The sequence below is a fragment of the Panthera uncia genome, chromosome F1, assembly GCF_023721935.1.
Source record: "Panthera uncia isolate 11264 chromosome F1, Puncia_PCG_1.0, whole genome shotgun sequence".
In the NCBI taxonomy this organism is placed as follows: domain Eukaryota; kingdom Metazoa; phylum Chordata; class Mammalia; order Carnivora; family Felidae; genus Panthera; species Panthera uncia.
In genome coordinates, this window is record NC_064813.1 from 1599642 (window position 1) to 1614008 (window position 14367).

At 51.4% G+C, this 14367-nt stretch overlaps 1 protein-coding gene across 1 annotated transcript in view; it reads left to right on the forward strand.

The window, feature by feature from the left end:
* Positions 1 to 14367, forward strand: part of DNAH14 (dynein axonemal heavy chain 14) — a 305880-nt gene that overhangs the window by 205404 nt on the left and 86109 nt on the right. The window contains exons 55-61 of the mRNA XM_049635106.1: positions 1104 to 1265; positions 3673 to 3864; positions 4937 to 5118; positions 5663 to 5771; positions 6952 to 7077; positions 9694 to 9788; positions 13565 to 13724. Coding sequence (XP_049491063.1) covers positions 1104 to 1265; positions 3673 to 3864; positions 4937 to 5118; positions 5663 to 5771; positions 6952 to 7077; positions 9694 to 9788; positions 13565 to 13724 — 1026 coding nt within the window. The remainder of the gene's footprint in view (positions 1 to 1103; positions 1266 to 3672; positions 3865 to 4936; positions 5119 to 5662; positions 5772 to 6951; positions 7078 to 9693; positions 9789 to 13564; positions 13725 to 14367) is intronic.

The following is a 14367-nucleotide window of genomic DNA, read 5'->3' on the forward strand; positions in this document are numbered from 1 at the left end:
CGGAGAAGACGAGAAGAGACGCTGAAATAGAGAAGTTTCTTACTCACAGGTCCTGGAAGAAGCACACGGCCTGCCTCGAGGGACCGTGCGGGGAGGTCAAGGCGGGGTGCGGGCAGAGAGGCAGGACCCGGGCCGTGTGCCTTCATCGGGGTCTGTGAGTGGAGTGACTCGGGGTTCCCGGGTCGGGGCCAGATCTGTCCGCTCAAATCTAAAGAGCAGTGTTTCAGTGCGCCCCCACGGGGGTCCTATCTAAGGGGTGCACTCGGTACGGGGACCCCGGGTGGCAGGGAAGACCTACCGGGAGCTCGTGCCTGCTTGTCACTCTGCCGGCTACCGCGTGAGCGGCTGGCGTACCATCAGGGTCCCCGCAGGCTGCTCGGTGGGACAGAATAGATGCTGAGGCCGGGACACCACAGAGTGGCTAAAACTACCAGTGGGAAATCGGTGTGTTTCATAAGCTGAGTCCCGGGAGCGACAGGAAATCCGGTAGCCCCGCAATCCCGGTAGTCAGCCATCCTGGCCCCTGCCCGCCAGCTGGCTGCCCTCTCCCACCCCCGCCGGGGCTGAAACACCAGGAGCCTGAGGAGCCTGAGGATGGTAGAAATGCATGTTTTTTAAATACGGCTTGGATTTATTCTTAAAATGAAAATGCTCATACTTTTCAGGAAGAACTCCTCTCGTAGAGTTTCTTTCACCGCCCTTTGTCCCCCGGCCCCTCTCTCGCTGGATCTGGAACCCTGCCGCCGTGTTGCTTGTAGCCCGTGCGTGTGTGGTGGTCTCCACAAGCCGTCTGGAGCCAGGTCCCCGCGCCGCTCGTACCGCCCCCCTCCCCCCACCCCTGCCATGAGTCGGGTCCCAGTGGCACGGGCGTTTGCATGCCCTCAGTACCGCACACGTCTCTCTCCTGTTCCAATGAATGAACGGAGGGACGATGCTTATTTTTACTCAGACAAAAAAGACGTTGGATGCGTTTAAGAGAAGTTTAGCTTTCAAAAAAAAAAAAAAAAATTAACCTGAATCGTCCTTAAATACTTTGGCCGTCTCAGTTTGGTGTGTTAAGAATGGAATCACTCCTGATTGAATGAATATCCGTTTCACCTAAGGAGTCATTTTTGGAAGATTTGGACAGCGTCCTCAACTCGCAGAAAACCCTTGGCTTGTTTGAAGATGACGAGCTGGGCTCCATCGCGCTACAGATCCGATCCTTTGCTGAGCCGTCTGGTTCTGTTGACGACAGGCAGTCTTTACTTGCACTCTTCCAGAAGGTGAGCTCTTGTGGGTTCACTTCAGCAAATTACCACTTACATTAAAGTAGACACATGTATAATTCTGTACGTGGTTTCCAAGTTGGATCATTTTTTTTAGGTCTTTAAATGAGCCTTGCTTTTTTCTTTTAATCCTCTCAGGAGGGGATAAATGAGTTTTCAAAGCTATAACTAATGGGTCCACTCAAACCATCCCCACACATAGACACACACACATCACACTCTTAGGGAAAGCCAAGATTAGCAAGGATCTGGGCCTGCGCGGTGATCGGGGGCTAAAGAAAATGGTAACAGTGAGAGGCAATGATGAGAGAATGAGGGGATGCCTGGGGGGCTCGGTCGGTTCAGCGTCTGACTCTGGATCTCAGCGCAGGTCATGATCTCACGGTTCGTGGGTTCGAGCCCTGCATCAGGCTCCGCGCTGTCAGCGCGGAGCCTGCTTGGGATCCTCTCTCTCTGCCCTTCCCCTGCTCGTGCTCTCTCTCTTTCTCAAAATAAATAAATAAACATGAAAATTTTTTCTAAGTGAAAAATAAGATAAAAAAGAGTAATAAGATCCTGGGAAGGGCAGGATACAAGAATCCCTTCGTCCTTTCGTCCCTTTGACAGCCCTGGAAGTGGCACAGGAGGAATAATCCAGAGAGGGCAGGTGATAGTCAGAAGGAGCTCAGCAGTGGGGTCGGCAAAGGACTGGGTGGGAGGGAGACAGAGTCCAGACCAACGAGCTAAGCTTTCTGTGTCTTAAAGGCGCGATGACTGACCAGCGGCTCAGTGGAGACAGATGTGACCACCCAGACTAGGTGTTCACAGGGGAAGGACCACAGGCCGACTTGTTTCTGGGATCCTTTTCTGTCTATAATGGAGTCATCTGAAAATTGAACTGGGCCGTCTTCCATTCTCAGTGGACAGTTAGTGATCCGGCACAAGGAGAAGATGTAGAAAATTCCAGGAATGGGATCCACAATTAAGAGACAATGTCATATGAATGGATGTTTACATTGAGTTATATTTTTATTTTATTATTTTTTTTGAGAGAGAGAGCAAGTATGAGCGGAGGAGGGGCAGTGAGAGAGAGAATTCCAAGCATTCTCTGTGCTGTCAGCAAAGAGCCCAATGTGGGGCTCAAGCTCACAAACCGTGAGATCATGACCCGAGCCAAAGTCAAGAGTCAGACACTTAACCGACTGAGCCACCCAGGTGCCCCGAGTTATATTTTTTAAATGCTATGGCAGAAAGAAAGAGCAATTTTTCTGATCACTGGTGGCACTCCAGTGCCTTGTTACTAAATTGGTGCATATAGATTATGATCAGTAAGAACAGCAAAGAAATTCTCATTTGGAGTGTAGAGAATAGTGCGTGCCAGAAGTAAAAAAAACAGACCAAGAATCCCAGTTAGAAATCAGTTGCAATTGTTTATTTAATTACTTACGTGTGTATTTCATGCCACAATTCCACTTCCAAAAATGATTTGAAGTGTCTTCCAATAATCATAACAGCAAAGGCATACTTTAAACTGTGAACACTGACTGTCCTCAAGTAGGAATTTGGGGATGAGTAAAGCAAAGAGAGGTCATTTCGTTTTTGATTTAAACATTTCTGTGTTGTATGCATTTTGCGCCGAGTGGTTTAATTTGCTTTTCTACATTTCTGAAAGACGAAAGGCAGAGAAAGAATCTTACGCACGTCACTCTTCCAGCCTTAGCACACTTCTGGGGCACATAGGTTCCTTCACACGCAAGCACACCATCGCTTTGTACACACGGGACTGTGCGTTGACCGCTGATCGACCGCAGCTGCTTTCGGTAACGTGGGTTCCTTTAAAGTGACACCTGGAAACGAGGGAGACTCTGTGCCCACGCCGGCCTGGCAAGAAGCCAGGAAAAGCAGCCGCACCGCAAGGCTTTCTGGAGGGAAGAGGCAGGGAGATTTCACGGAAACTAGCGCTTTGCCAAAGACCTACAGGAGCGTGGGGGCTCTGATCCTTCTGCTGTGGGAGTTGAGGGACGCCCCCCTGTCTGTTCTCTCTGTGCCTTTCAGCATTCCATCACCTGCCCACTTGTCCCCTTGACTTTCTGAGCGTCCCGAATGCCCGCACCCCAGAGAAAGAGGGCAGCAGACGCCCCCGCCCCTCCCCGCACCGCATCTGACCTAAGGTCCCTGTGGAGCAGAACTTGAGCGCCACACCCCCCAGGGTCCGACTTGTACAAGGGGCGCTCCGGGCCCCCCCCACCTCCAGCACCACCCAGCTGCTTCCCCCACAAGAGCTCCCCGCTCTGGGAGGCCCTCGGTCTCCTCTCCTCCCATTGCGTGAAGAACGGAAACGAGTTCCAAATGGAACTTCCATCACGGTGTTTTTTCCAAAGCAGTGGCTTCCACGTTAACGGCTTGTGTTTTTATTAATTTGCAGAGAATACGTAAAAATCTTCACGTCTTTGTGACCGTGAGTCCCACAGGACCCAGCTTCCGCCAGCAGTGCCGACTGCGCCCTTCCGTGGTCACCGCCTGCACGGTGGACTGGTACGGGGAGTGGCCGGCGGATGCCCTCCTCGCTGTGGCCGATTCTTTCCTAAGAGAGAAGGTGGATTTAGGGAGCAGGGAGGTAAGCACGGCCTCCTTTAAAGACCTGACACGAGGGAAGTTCCAGGCTGTTGACGGCGTCTGGCAGAATTATGTCCGGAATAGCCGTGAATCCTAGGTGGACAAAAATTTGAAATACGTCAAGCGGTCGTCTCGACTCTATCAGCTCCCGTGTCTTTTGCCCCCCTGGTCCATCCGATTTCAAAGACGCCCAGACTCCTGCCTGCCTGGGTCTCCCCGCTACTGTGCCCCTAGGAGACCAGCAGGTGTCCTTGACGGGGAGAAGATGTGCCAGATGCCGTGGTGAGGTGGCCGCAGCCTTCTGTGTGTTCCCCGGAAACGCCTCTGGCTTGTGTGCAGCCAACCACATTCGCTCAGAGTTCGCGAGCCGCAGTAAGGAAGGCTCTTTACCCAACCTTTGATAACAAAGGAAGCTGTAAAAGCATACACCCCGAAACTCGGAGCGGCACCCAGAAAGGGGCTTGCGGCCTTACTAGCCAAGCGTCCAAGGAGTGAAAGGCTGGGGGGAGAGTCTGTGCAGAGTCGGCTGGGGGGAAGCTGACCAGGGAACGGCTAGACCCCCGTGGGCTGGGGTGGGCGCCAGCTTGTGTCTCAGACAGTATTCTCCCTGAAACTTACCCCCGGGCGTTCTTTCTCCTCTGGTTTTCCCACCCAGCATATCAGTATATCCTTTGAGGCCTTACGTTGTCACAGCTTTACTTCACTCAAGGAAGTGAAATTGAGTCTTGTGCATTTGATAACCCACTTTAGGAGAGGACGATAGGAGATGTTAGTCAGTCAGTCAGTCAGTCACCGTGAACCTTGGCCATGATGACGGCTCCGTAAACCCTTGGATGGCTGTGGCAGAAATGCGGGTCAGGCCCGGAGGAACGAGTCATTAGTCACTGGCCATATTGTTGCCTTGTCCACTCCTGACACCATCCAAACCCCTAAAACTTCTATTTTCTTGGTCCCCTTCACCCAGGCTCTTTATCAACTGCCCCGCACCCCAGAATGATATTCTTTCAAGTTACTCAGCATGTTCAATTTCCCCTTTCTTGATGCATAAATTCTTGAAAATTATTATTTTGCAGCACTTAAAGGAAAAACTCGCCTCGACGTGTGTCCAAATCCACAAAAGCATAAAAGACTTGAACACAAAATACTTTCAGAAAACCGGACGGCGTAATTACGTCACTCCCAACAGCTACTTGCGATTCATGGATACATTTGCTCACATTTTGAGGTCACGCCAGAAGGAAATGCAAGCAAAGAGGTAAGACTTTGAGGCCAAATCAGAAACGCGTATCTTTTTTAAATTGGTGCTTTTAGGGGCACCTGGGGAGGGGCTCAGTCGGTTAAGTGTCTGACTTCGGCTCGGGTCATGATCTCACCATTTGTGAGTTCAAGCCCTGCGTCGGGCTCTGTGCTGACAGCTCAGAGCCTGGAGCCTGCTTTGGATTCTGTGTCTCCCTCTCTCTCTGCCCCTCCCCTGTCTGTGCTCTGTTTCTCTCTCTCTCTCTCTCTCTCTCTCTCTCTCTCTCTCTCTCTCTCTCAAAAATAAACGTTTAAAACAAATTTTTTTAATAAATAAATAAATTGGTGCTTTTATTTGTAAAAGAAAAAAGAGACACAAATACAAAAGAATGAGCCGGAATCTACCTTCCCAAGGGGGAAAGACAAAAGCCCAAGAGGTAAGGCGTTCGGAGGCTGCCACAGGGAGTCGGCACCTTCACGATGACGGCACGTGGGCACAGAAGGTCCTACTTCGCTAACATCTCATCGTGTCTCACACCTTCTGAACCCTCTCTTCCCCGCAGGAGTCGTTTGCACATGGGCCTGTCCAAGATCCTGGAAGCCAGCGCTCTGGTTACAGAAACACAGGAGGAGCTCTTGATTCTTGGCCCTCAGATAGAACAAAAAACAAAGGTGCGTCTGGTGTGAAACCTCTTTTGAATACTTTATAGTTGGGTATGACAGGCTGGGAAGCCGGGCCCTCGCACTTGGCAGAGACGGATCAGAGCCCCGCTGTGTTAGCACGTGGCTGCGTGGCCTCTTGGGCTCAACTTTCTTATCGTAAAATGAGCAAAACAATAACAGTGATAGCAAAATAGTAACGTCGTTGTATTTTCTAATTAAGTGTGATAGCAGGCATATAACTAATTATAAAAGCTCACACAGGGGCGCCTGGGTGGCGCAGTCGGTTGAGCGTCCGACTTCAGCCAGGTCACGATCTCACGGTCCTTGAGTTCGAGCCCCGCGTCGGGCTCTGGGCTGATGGCTCGGAGCCTGGAGCCTGTTTCCGATTCTGTGTCTCCCTCTCTGTCTGTCCCTCCCCCGTTCATGCTCTGTCTCTCTCTGTCCCAAAAAATAAAATAAACGTTGAAAAAAAAAAAAAAATTTAAAAAAAAAAAAAAAAGCTCACACAGGAAAATTCTGTCATTCTTAGTTAAATCAACCTAAACTATGCTGTAGTAACTTGCAACCTGCAGGGTGTTCTAAAAATCATGCTTCTCACACTGCCTGGATGGCTCAGTTGGTTAAGTATCTGACTCTTTTTTTTTTTTTTTTTTTTGTGAGAAAGAGAGAGACAGAGTGGAGGAGGGGCAGAAAGAATGGGAGACACAGAATCCAAAGCAGGTTCCAGGCTCCGAGCCGTCAGCACAGAGCCCGAACTCACGAAGCGCAAGATCGTGACCTGAGTCGACGTCGGACGCTTAACCGACGGGGCCCCCCAGGTGTCCCTAAGCATCGGACTCGTGATCTCAACTCAGGTCTCGATCTCAGGGTCATGAGTTCAAGGCCCATCACTGGGCTCCATGCTGGGTGTGAAGTCTACTTTAAAAAATAGAAAATAAATAGTAATAATAATAATAATAAATTAAAATACGAATCATACTTACCACTCTTGACGTGCATTGAAAGAGAATGATCTTGGCTATGTCATCCTCTCTGGTTTCGTCTGTTAACCAAATATATTTAGGCTGATTTTGATACATTTTATAGTAATTAAATGAGCTGTGGATTTTTCTTTAAACGAATTTCTCTTCAAAAAAGAGATGCCGTGTCTCTGAAAATTCATCTTCCAAAGAACTGTGTGTTTCATTAGGAAAAGGAAGCCCTGATGGAAAGACTGTGGAAAGATTCACAAGTAGTTGAGAAAGTTCAGATGCTGGTTCAACAAGATGAAGAAATTGTGGCAGAAGAAGTCAGAATTGTGGAAGAATGTGCTCAGGTAAGACTAAAATATAATCCATGACAATCACTTGGAGGTTTGCAAAATTATCCCCCAACCCCAAAATTTGAAGGTTGGGTTGACTGCTGTTAAATCTATCGTGCTCAAGTATGGATGCTTTTAATTCTTAGCCCCACAAGGATTTATTGTAGATGGAACCGGGAGCACAGAGATGCGGGATCCCTGTCCCCCAGAAAGCTGCCTCCCCAGGCAGAGACAGAGACAGCCCGGCTCTCGGGGTCACCACAGCGGGAAGTCCCCTGAGCCACATCACAGACACACGTGGCCTGCAAGAGGGGCGCCTGCGGGGACCGAGCCGCCCGGGGCACCCGTTGTCACCAGTTACACGCGTAACCAGTCTTAACCCTGTTTCACTGGCCGAGCCCTCCTCACCCTCTGGTGGGAGCCCGGCAGGAATCCGCTCGGTGCAGGGCCAGCTGCCCCCCTGGGCTGCTCGGGCGCACCCGCTCAGAGGGCATGAAGGGTGAGCCTCTCGCATCTTCCACGGGCGGCGGTTTCTCCTCCATCAACTCCATCCGTCCAAAAGCTACATGTAAGCCGGTCCCCGCGATCTGTGTGCAGTGACTTATTTGCAAATGACACGCACGAGCTCCTATCGCTAGCAGACGTCACAGCACAGTCAGCCCCCACGGGCGGGTTCGCGCGAGCAGAGTGGATGCGGACACACACCTCAGACGGTCCCCGAGGGGACTTACGGACGCGACGGCTGGCTCCGCGTCGGGCCCGATTCGATCAGCGTCGTGTTCACGTTAGGCCATGGCTGAGGAGACGGGGGGAAGCTCATGGCCGGGACAAGCAGGGAGTGGCCGCCCCCTCTCTGCCCCCTCCTCCCTCCGGCTTCACGTCCCCAAGCCCCAGCTCCTCTCGGGAACCTTCTAGGACCCTGTTCCTTTTGAGGGCTGGCTTACTTCACACTCGATGGCGTAAGAGCAAATGCCCTTCCTTGCGTGCACACAAGCACATGTCCTAAATGGCGGGCCACCCCCGGCCAGCCCTCCCAGCGGTGGGCCTCTCCCCTCCCTCGGGTCGCCAGAGTCCCCCGTGGGCGACCCGCGGGCCCTGCTGGGCCTGATTTCAGTCTTTAGCTTCCGGCCGAAAGAAAATGGATACAGAAGAGTTCATGTTTTGTTCTGCGGTTCCTGTCTGTGCCCCCATCACAGGATGTGGCTTCAGGGACAAGTCCAGGTTGTGCGGGGCCTGAAGCTCACACGGCTTTGGGGGCATATTTTTTAGAATCTAAAATTACTAGTTCACAATTAAACATAAAAGTATTTATTTAGATAAGTAAAACATCAAATGAAATACAAATTTTTAAAAGCTGACAGTTACTACAAACGTCACAAAATCTAGAAAAATAACATGATAATGTTTGTTGATTATCTGCCTTAGATGCCCGGTAACGCCTCCCCCCTGCATTTTCCCACTGCGGGCTGAGCGTGTCCTCGTGTGAAAATCGGGGCTATCGTTCCCATGGGGTGGCCAGCGCAGTTCACAAAGGTGCAGTTTTCGTTTTTGCTGGTTTAAGGCGTTTTTCTTCAATTTCATAATGTCACTGATAACATCATGAATATTTTTAACGTCACTCTCGATGGCTGTAGGCAAACTGGCATTTCAAGGTTTCTTGGGCGGTGAATAATTTTAGATGTCGAGTGAATTGAAAGCATTCATTACCAATTTTCCACCAGTGTCTTCAGTTGTTTTCTGATATTCGTGTTTTCATTCATGTCAGTATTTCATGCACACTCAGCCAGAACCTTGAATTTTTCCAGTGTGATCACATGACACATTCTTCTTTATGAACTGGATTATTAAGCAGACAAGAGGCAGATCATTACCTCTATCCTAAATGTATTTTTTCCTCTTAATAAATTATAGCTTTTGGTATGACCTGAAAATTGTCATCGCATTTCCTCCTCTCTCCACATAATCTGTATGGATTTTAACACTTAATCCCTTTCGTGTTATGGTCCACGAATTTTTGCCTTCAATATTTATTCGTAAATAAAAATTTTACGTTATAAAATAAGGCACTTTTCACATATATCTGTGTGAGGAACCTGTAATTTTTCACGGTTCATTGAGATATCCCAAAACAATTTCTTAAATGCAGTCACTATTCCCCAAAACTTAGAAATTCTGATGAATTCTTTTTGCGTAGCCTCCCTTCCAGAAAAGCGGAACGCGAATGGCAGGTTTGGAATCGTGTGCCCTGCATTATCTGGAGTCGTCGCGAAGGCGTGAACTTCCGCTTTGAGTAGGTGTCTGTGAGAACCTGACCCCCCACTTCCTGATCAACAGAAGGACTTGCCCAGAACCCAGAAAACCCGGGTTCTGGATGCAGATGTTGCCAACCTCGTTTCTCGGCCGCTACCCACTGAGCTCTGTCGTACAAATTTATCTTACAACAGGACCCCTGGCCCCAGCACCGCAGTGTCGCACGACCAGGAGAGCTGGGGCGGGGGACGGCAGAAGTATCTGGAAGTCGTTCTGACTTGAGACGGCTTTTGCGATAACGGAATCATACAGAGAGGTGACCGTGCACGGTGTATAAACCCTGTGCGTTCACACGGCCTCGGGGGCTTCTGACTATTGCAGAGAACAGCCAGAGAGATAAGGAGTGTGCTGCCAGCTCTGGACAAGGCCACCGTGGCCCTGAGCACCCTGGATAAAGCCGACATCACCGAGCTAAGGTAATGCACCTCGTTCGTTCTGAGTTGGAAAAGCTCAAACTAAAGCATAAACACGTGGTAAAGTTATGAGTCTGTATTCAGACATTTTCAGATTGAGTCCCTTTTGCCCGTCTTGGCTACTTTAAATTCTTCGCTCTGTGCGTCACCTGCTGCACCTTCCCCGTGTCTGGTGCCATCAGAGGCAGGCGCGTCGGCATTTTTTGGGGCCTCAAGAAAGAAAACTGACTGCCAGGTAAACCGCGTGTTGGGCTTCTGGCTGTGAACCAAACGCCAGCCTCAGAGATGTGAGATGTGCCCCCGGGACCGGCGCAGCACCGTGTGCCCAGGTGTGCAGGCGGAAGCCGTGGCGGTTCCGGAAACCCCTGACGCGGGGTGACGTGGGGTCCCACAGGTGGGGTGACAGCGGTCGTGGGGCCGCTGCCTGTGCCCATGGGCTGCAGGGACGCAGGGACACGCGCCTGGTGCTGCAGCCCCCCGGGACCCACCGCCCTGTGCCCGAGCCCAGGCGCCTACTGCGCGGGAAGCCAGGAAGGACCAACACGTAGGAACATACCAGGAGAAACGAGATGCTCCGAGGTCCAGAACCTGACCTGTGTGTCTAGTTCGGATCTTTGGGTGAGACACTCCAGACTGGAGCTCCGCAGCCCAGCAGGCGAGACTTTGCCATCACCTCTCGGATGTGTTCCGTTTTCTATTATTTATAGAAAAGTAGGACATGTATTGCAAAACTTGTTTTAATGTTTATTTATTTTTGAGAGAGAGAGAGAGAGCGCACATGTGAGCAGGGGAAGGTCAGAGAGAGAGAGGGAGACACAGAATCTGAAGCAGGCTCCGGGCTCTGAGCCGTCAGCACAGAGCCCACACGGGGCTTGAACCCACGAACCGCAAGATCATGACCTGAGCCAAAGTTGGACGCTCAACCGCCTGAGCCCCCCAGGCGCCCCAGGAAAAGTAGTATTTCAATTAAAGATGCAGGAGTGGGGGCGCCTGGGTGGCTCAGTCGGTTAAGCGGCCGACTTCGGCTCAGGTCATGATCTCACGGCTCATGATTTCGAGCCCCGGGTCGGGCTCTGTGCTGACAGCTCAGAGCCCGGAGCCTGTTTCAGATTCTGTGTCTCCCTCTCTCTCTCTGACCCTCCCCCATTCATCCTCTGTCTCTCTCTGTCTCAAAAGTAAACAAACGTTAAAAAAAAATAAAAAAAAAAGATGCAGGAGTGAGCAGATCCACCATGATATTTACAACATTAGTAACTCTGGGGACAAGAAGAGAAGACGACAAAGAAGCAGTCTTTAATCAGCATGACTCTACGGGGAGGAGAGTGTGCGCCATGGGCTGGGAGGCTGGTCCCATAGCGACAGTCGGACGCAGAGACAGACGACAGGAACAGAAGACGTTTTTGATCGTTGTCCTTTCTGGCCTCACTCTCGGGAATGCGTCCTCACGCGGTCATCCCGCAGACGTTCTCAGTGTCCGACGAGGCGGCCGGGAAGCGGAGGACCACGTGAGGTTCGTACGTGAACCGGACGGGTGTCTGCAGGAGGAATGTTCTAAGCAGGAGAGATGGAAAGCGCCAAAGTCCAAAAGCAGAAATGTGCTTCCTGGGTTTCAGGAGCTGCTGACGCCACGATGGCTGCGGCCTGTGAGCACGAGGGGGTGGCTGGAATCGGCATGGGACGGGAGCCGCGCCCGGGCCTCCCCAGCGTCACCCTCCCTGTACCTCCCGACTTTGCCCCAGAAGTCCTGTTCTCTTGGCTTTTCTCCGGCAGATTCCCAGGAGAGCCCAGCTCGATTTCCAGTTGGCTCCTGAGCGCAGGGTGTGAAGGGGGCTGAGCCCATGGCTCCAGTGCCAGGCCTCCTGGGTTGGGACCCTGGCTTTGCCGCTTTCTACCTGTAGGGCCTCTCTGGGCCTCGGTTTCCCTCTTGTGCAGCGGGGATCACAGGTTGGATGAGTGGAAACATGTGAAGTGCTCACAATGGAGTCTGGCTTGAGGCAGGTGCTAAGCCACTTCAATGCTGACAGGTGTCCTTGGACCCAGCGGCACCCCCCCCCCCCATAGTAGCTCAAACAAACTCCCTTCCCCGGGATTCCTTCCTTGTGTCTTGCGGGGGACGGGGGGAGGGGGGGTGTCTGTCTGTCTAGGGTTCTCCCTTGTGATGTTGCTAAGGCGCATGTCTTCGACCCCAGTGCCAGATAACGGGGGAGCCTTGTGGCACGATCGTTGTTGCTGCTCTTAGGAAGTGCAGCAGAGGCGCCCAGCGGAGACCAGTCCAGTCCGTTCTCCTTCCTCACGGCCGTTCCCAGCATCTGAGTGCAAACAACGGCCCGGTGACAGCACGGTCCTTTGCCAGCTAGCAACGTCACCGCTAGGAGGGAGATAGGAGAAGGTGCAGATTGCAGCAGTAATGAACCTCTAAAGCAGATTGTCAGTGTCAGTAGGTCTCACTTGGAATCGGGCATTTGTTTCCGGAAGGTGACATGTAGGCGGAACTGTAGTCAAGTCAATCTGTTTTCCCTTTAATTTACATTAAAATTTTAGAGATAATACCTTTCATCTCAATTTGACTACATTCCTGTGATGTTTGCTTTAAAAAGAGGCAGGGACTCCTGGACTGAGTGACCGACTCTTGATTTCAGCTCAGGTCGTGATCTCGCGGTTCGTGAGTTCAATCCCTGCATCAGTCAACACAGAGCCTCCTCAGGATTCTCTCTCCCTCTCTCTTGGCCCCTTTCTGCTCGTGCTCACTCGCTGTCTCTCTCTCTCAAAGTAAATAAATAAACTTAAAAAAAAAAAAGAGAGCCAAACACAGGCAAAACTGAGGAAAAGCTTGTTTTAGGAGCTCTCATTTCTCCTCTGTGGACCTTGTCTCTCTCTCTCGCTAGTTCCTCTGTTATGATCATTCTCCTTATTTCAAAAAAGCCATACTGAGAATCCCAGAAAAGCAATCTGATAAATTAGTTCTAAACACAGTGTTAATGACTTAATTAGTCAGTTCTGAAAAATATCTGCATTTTAAAAGGAGACTGTAAAAGAACAAAGGTGAATCTAAATGAATGAATCTCTAATGATGAAATTTAAGGCAGGGCGGCCTTCCCGGTGACCCCTGTAGACAGTGTTGCACTCGTAAAGCTGGCTTCGTTGCCTGCCTTCTTTTGGGAAGTGTGTATGGCTTCATGCGGGGGAGACCCATTACCACGGGGGGACCTGCCCTTTTGTTCCCGAGTCCCAAAGGCTGTCGCATAGCAACCACACCTGGTGGCTTTTCGGCGAAACTCGCTTCTTGTGACTGTTATCCTGACCCCTGGCTCTCCAGAGTGTCGCCTTCCCGCTACTCGGACTAGGACACAGCGAGAGGCGGCCTCCGGTGTTCCGGTAATCACATCATTAACCACCCGAGAGACGCCCCCTCCCGCACGGTGTTGTTTCCGTGACTTTACGATAGGAGCCCGAGATCAGGATGAAGAGAAGTCAGACGACGCATTTGAGGGGAGGGGTGTGCTGGTCTCGTCACGTCGTCACTGGCACATCGACGCTGGGACGGAACGGGAGGCCTCCGACTCTAAGGAACTGTGCCCTGAGTGCGTTCATAGTGACAAGAACTGCCCTCTCCCTCACTGTTCTGCATGTTCAGGTTTTATCATTTCGTCTTCCTAAAGCAAAGATACCCACATTCAACAGACCCCCCCCCTGTTTAAAGATCCCCAAGGGTGAAATCGCACGACCGTGCCTGTTCAGGATCTGTGCGTAGTGACCTCGTGGTTTCCCGCCCGCTGCAGGGTGTACACGCGGCCTCCCTCCCTCGTGCTGATGGTCATGAACGCTGTGTGCGTTCTTCTGCAGAAGAAACCCAACTGGGCCTCGGCGAAGCTGCTGCTTTCTCAAACCAGTTTCCTAAAAAAACTGATTAACCTGGACAGGGACAGCATCCCCGACAAGGTAAGAGAGTCGGTGCCTAATTAGTGCGTAATTAACGCACTCCACCCCTTGGTCCCCAGTGTGGAACTTGGACCCGTGCGCTCCAACTGGAAGGCGGTGGGGCAGCAGGCCCCACGCCCACACGCGGCGGGGTCGCCGGGAGCGTCGGGGACAGCAGCCCGCCGCGCCGCCCACGTTGGAAAACGCCTCCACCGAGAATCTCTGTAAGGAGCGGGGAGGCCACCGGTGGGAGAAGGTCTCTCTGGGGGGATCGCACCACACCCGGTAACGGCAAGGAGCGATTCAAGCGTCTGAGATTTTTTTTGTTTGAGATACAGTCGGCATGTAACGCTGTATTGGTTTCAGGTGTGCAGCATTCGGTGTCTGTTCCCGGAATGATCACCACAGCACACGTGCTTATCATCTGTCCCCCTCGTAGCTACAAATGTTTTTTCTTAGGATGATAGATGATTACTTGTAAGATCTACTCGGTAACAACCCTCAAATGTACAACACGGTATTGTTAACTATAGTCATCGTGCCGTGCGTTACATCCCCAGGACTTACTTATCTCTCCTAACTGGCAGTAGGCACCTTTTGACCCCTTTCACCACCCCTCACCCCCACCTCTGGCGGCCACCGGTCCACTCTCTGTGTCTGTGAG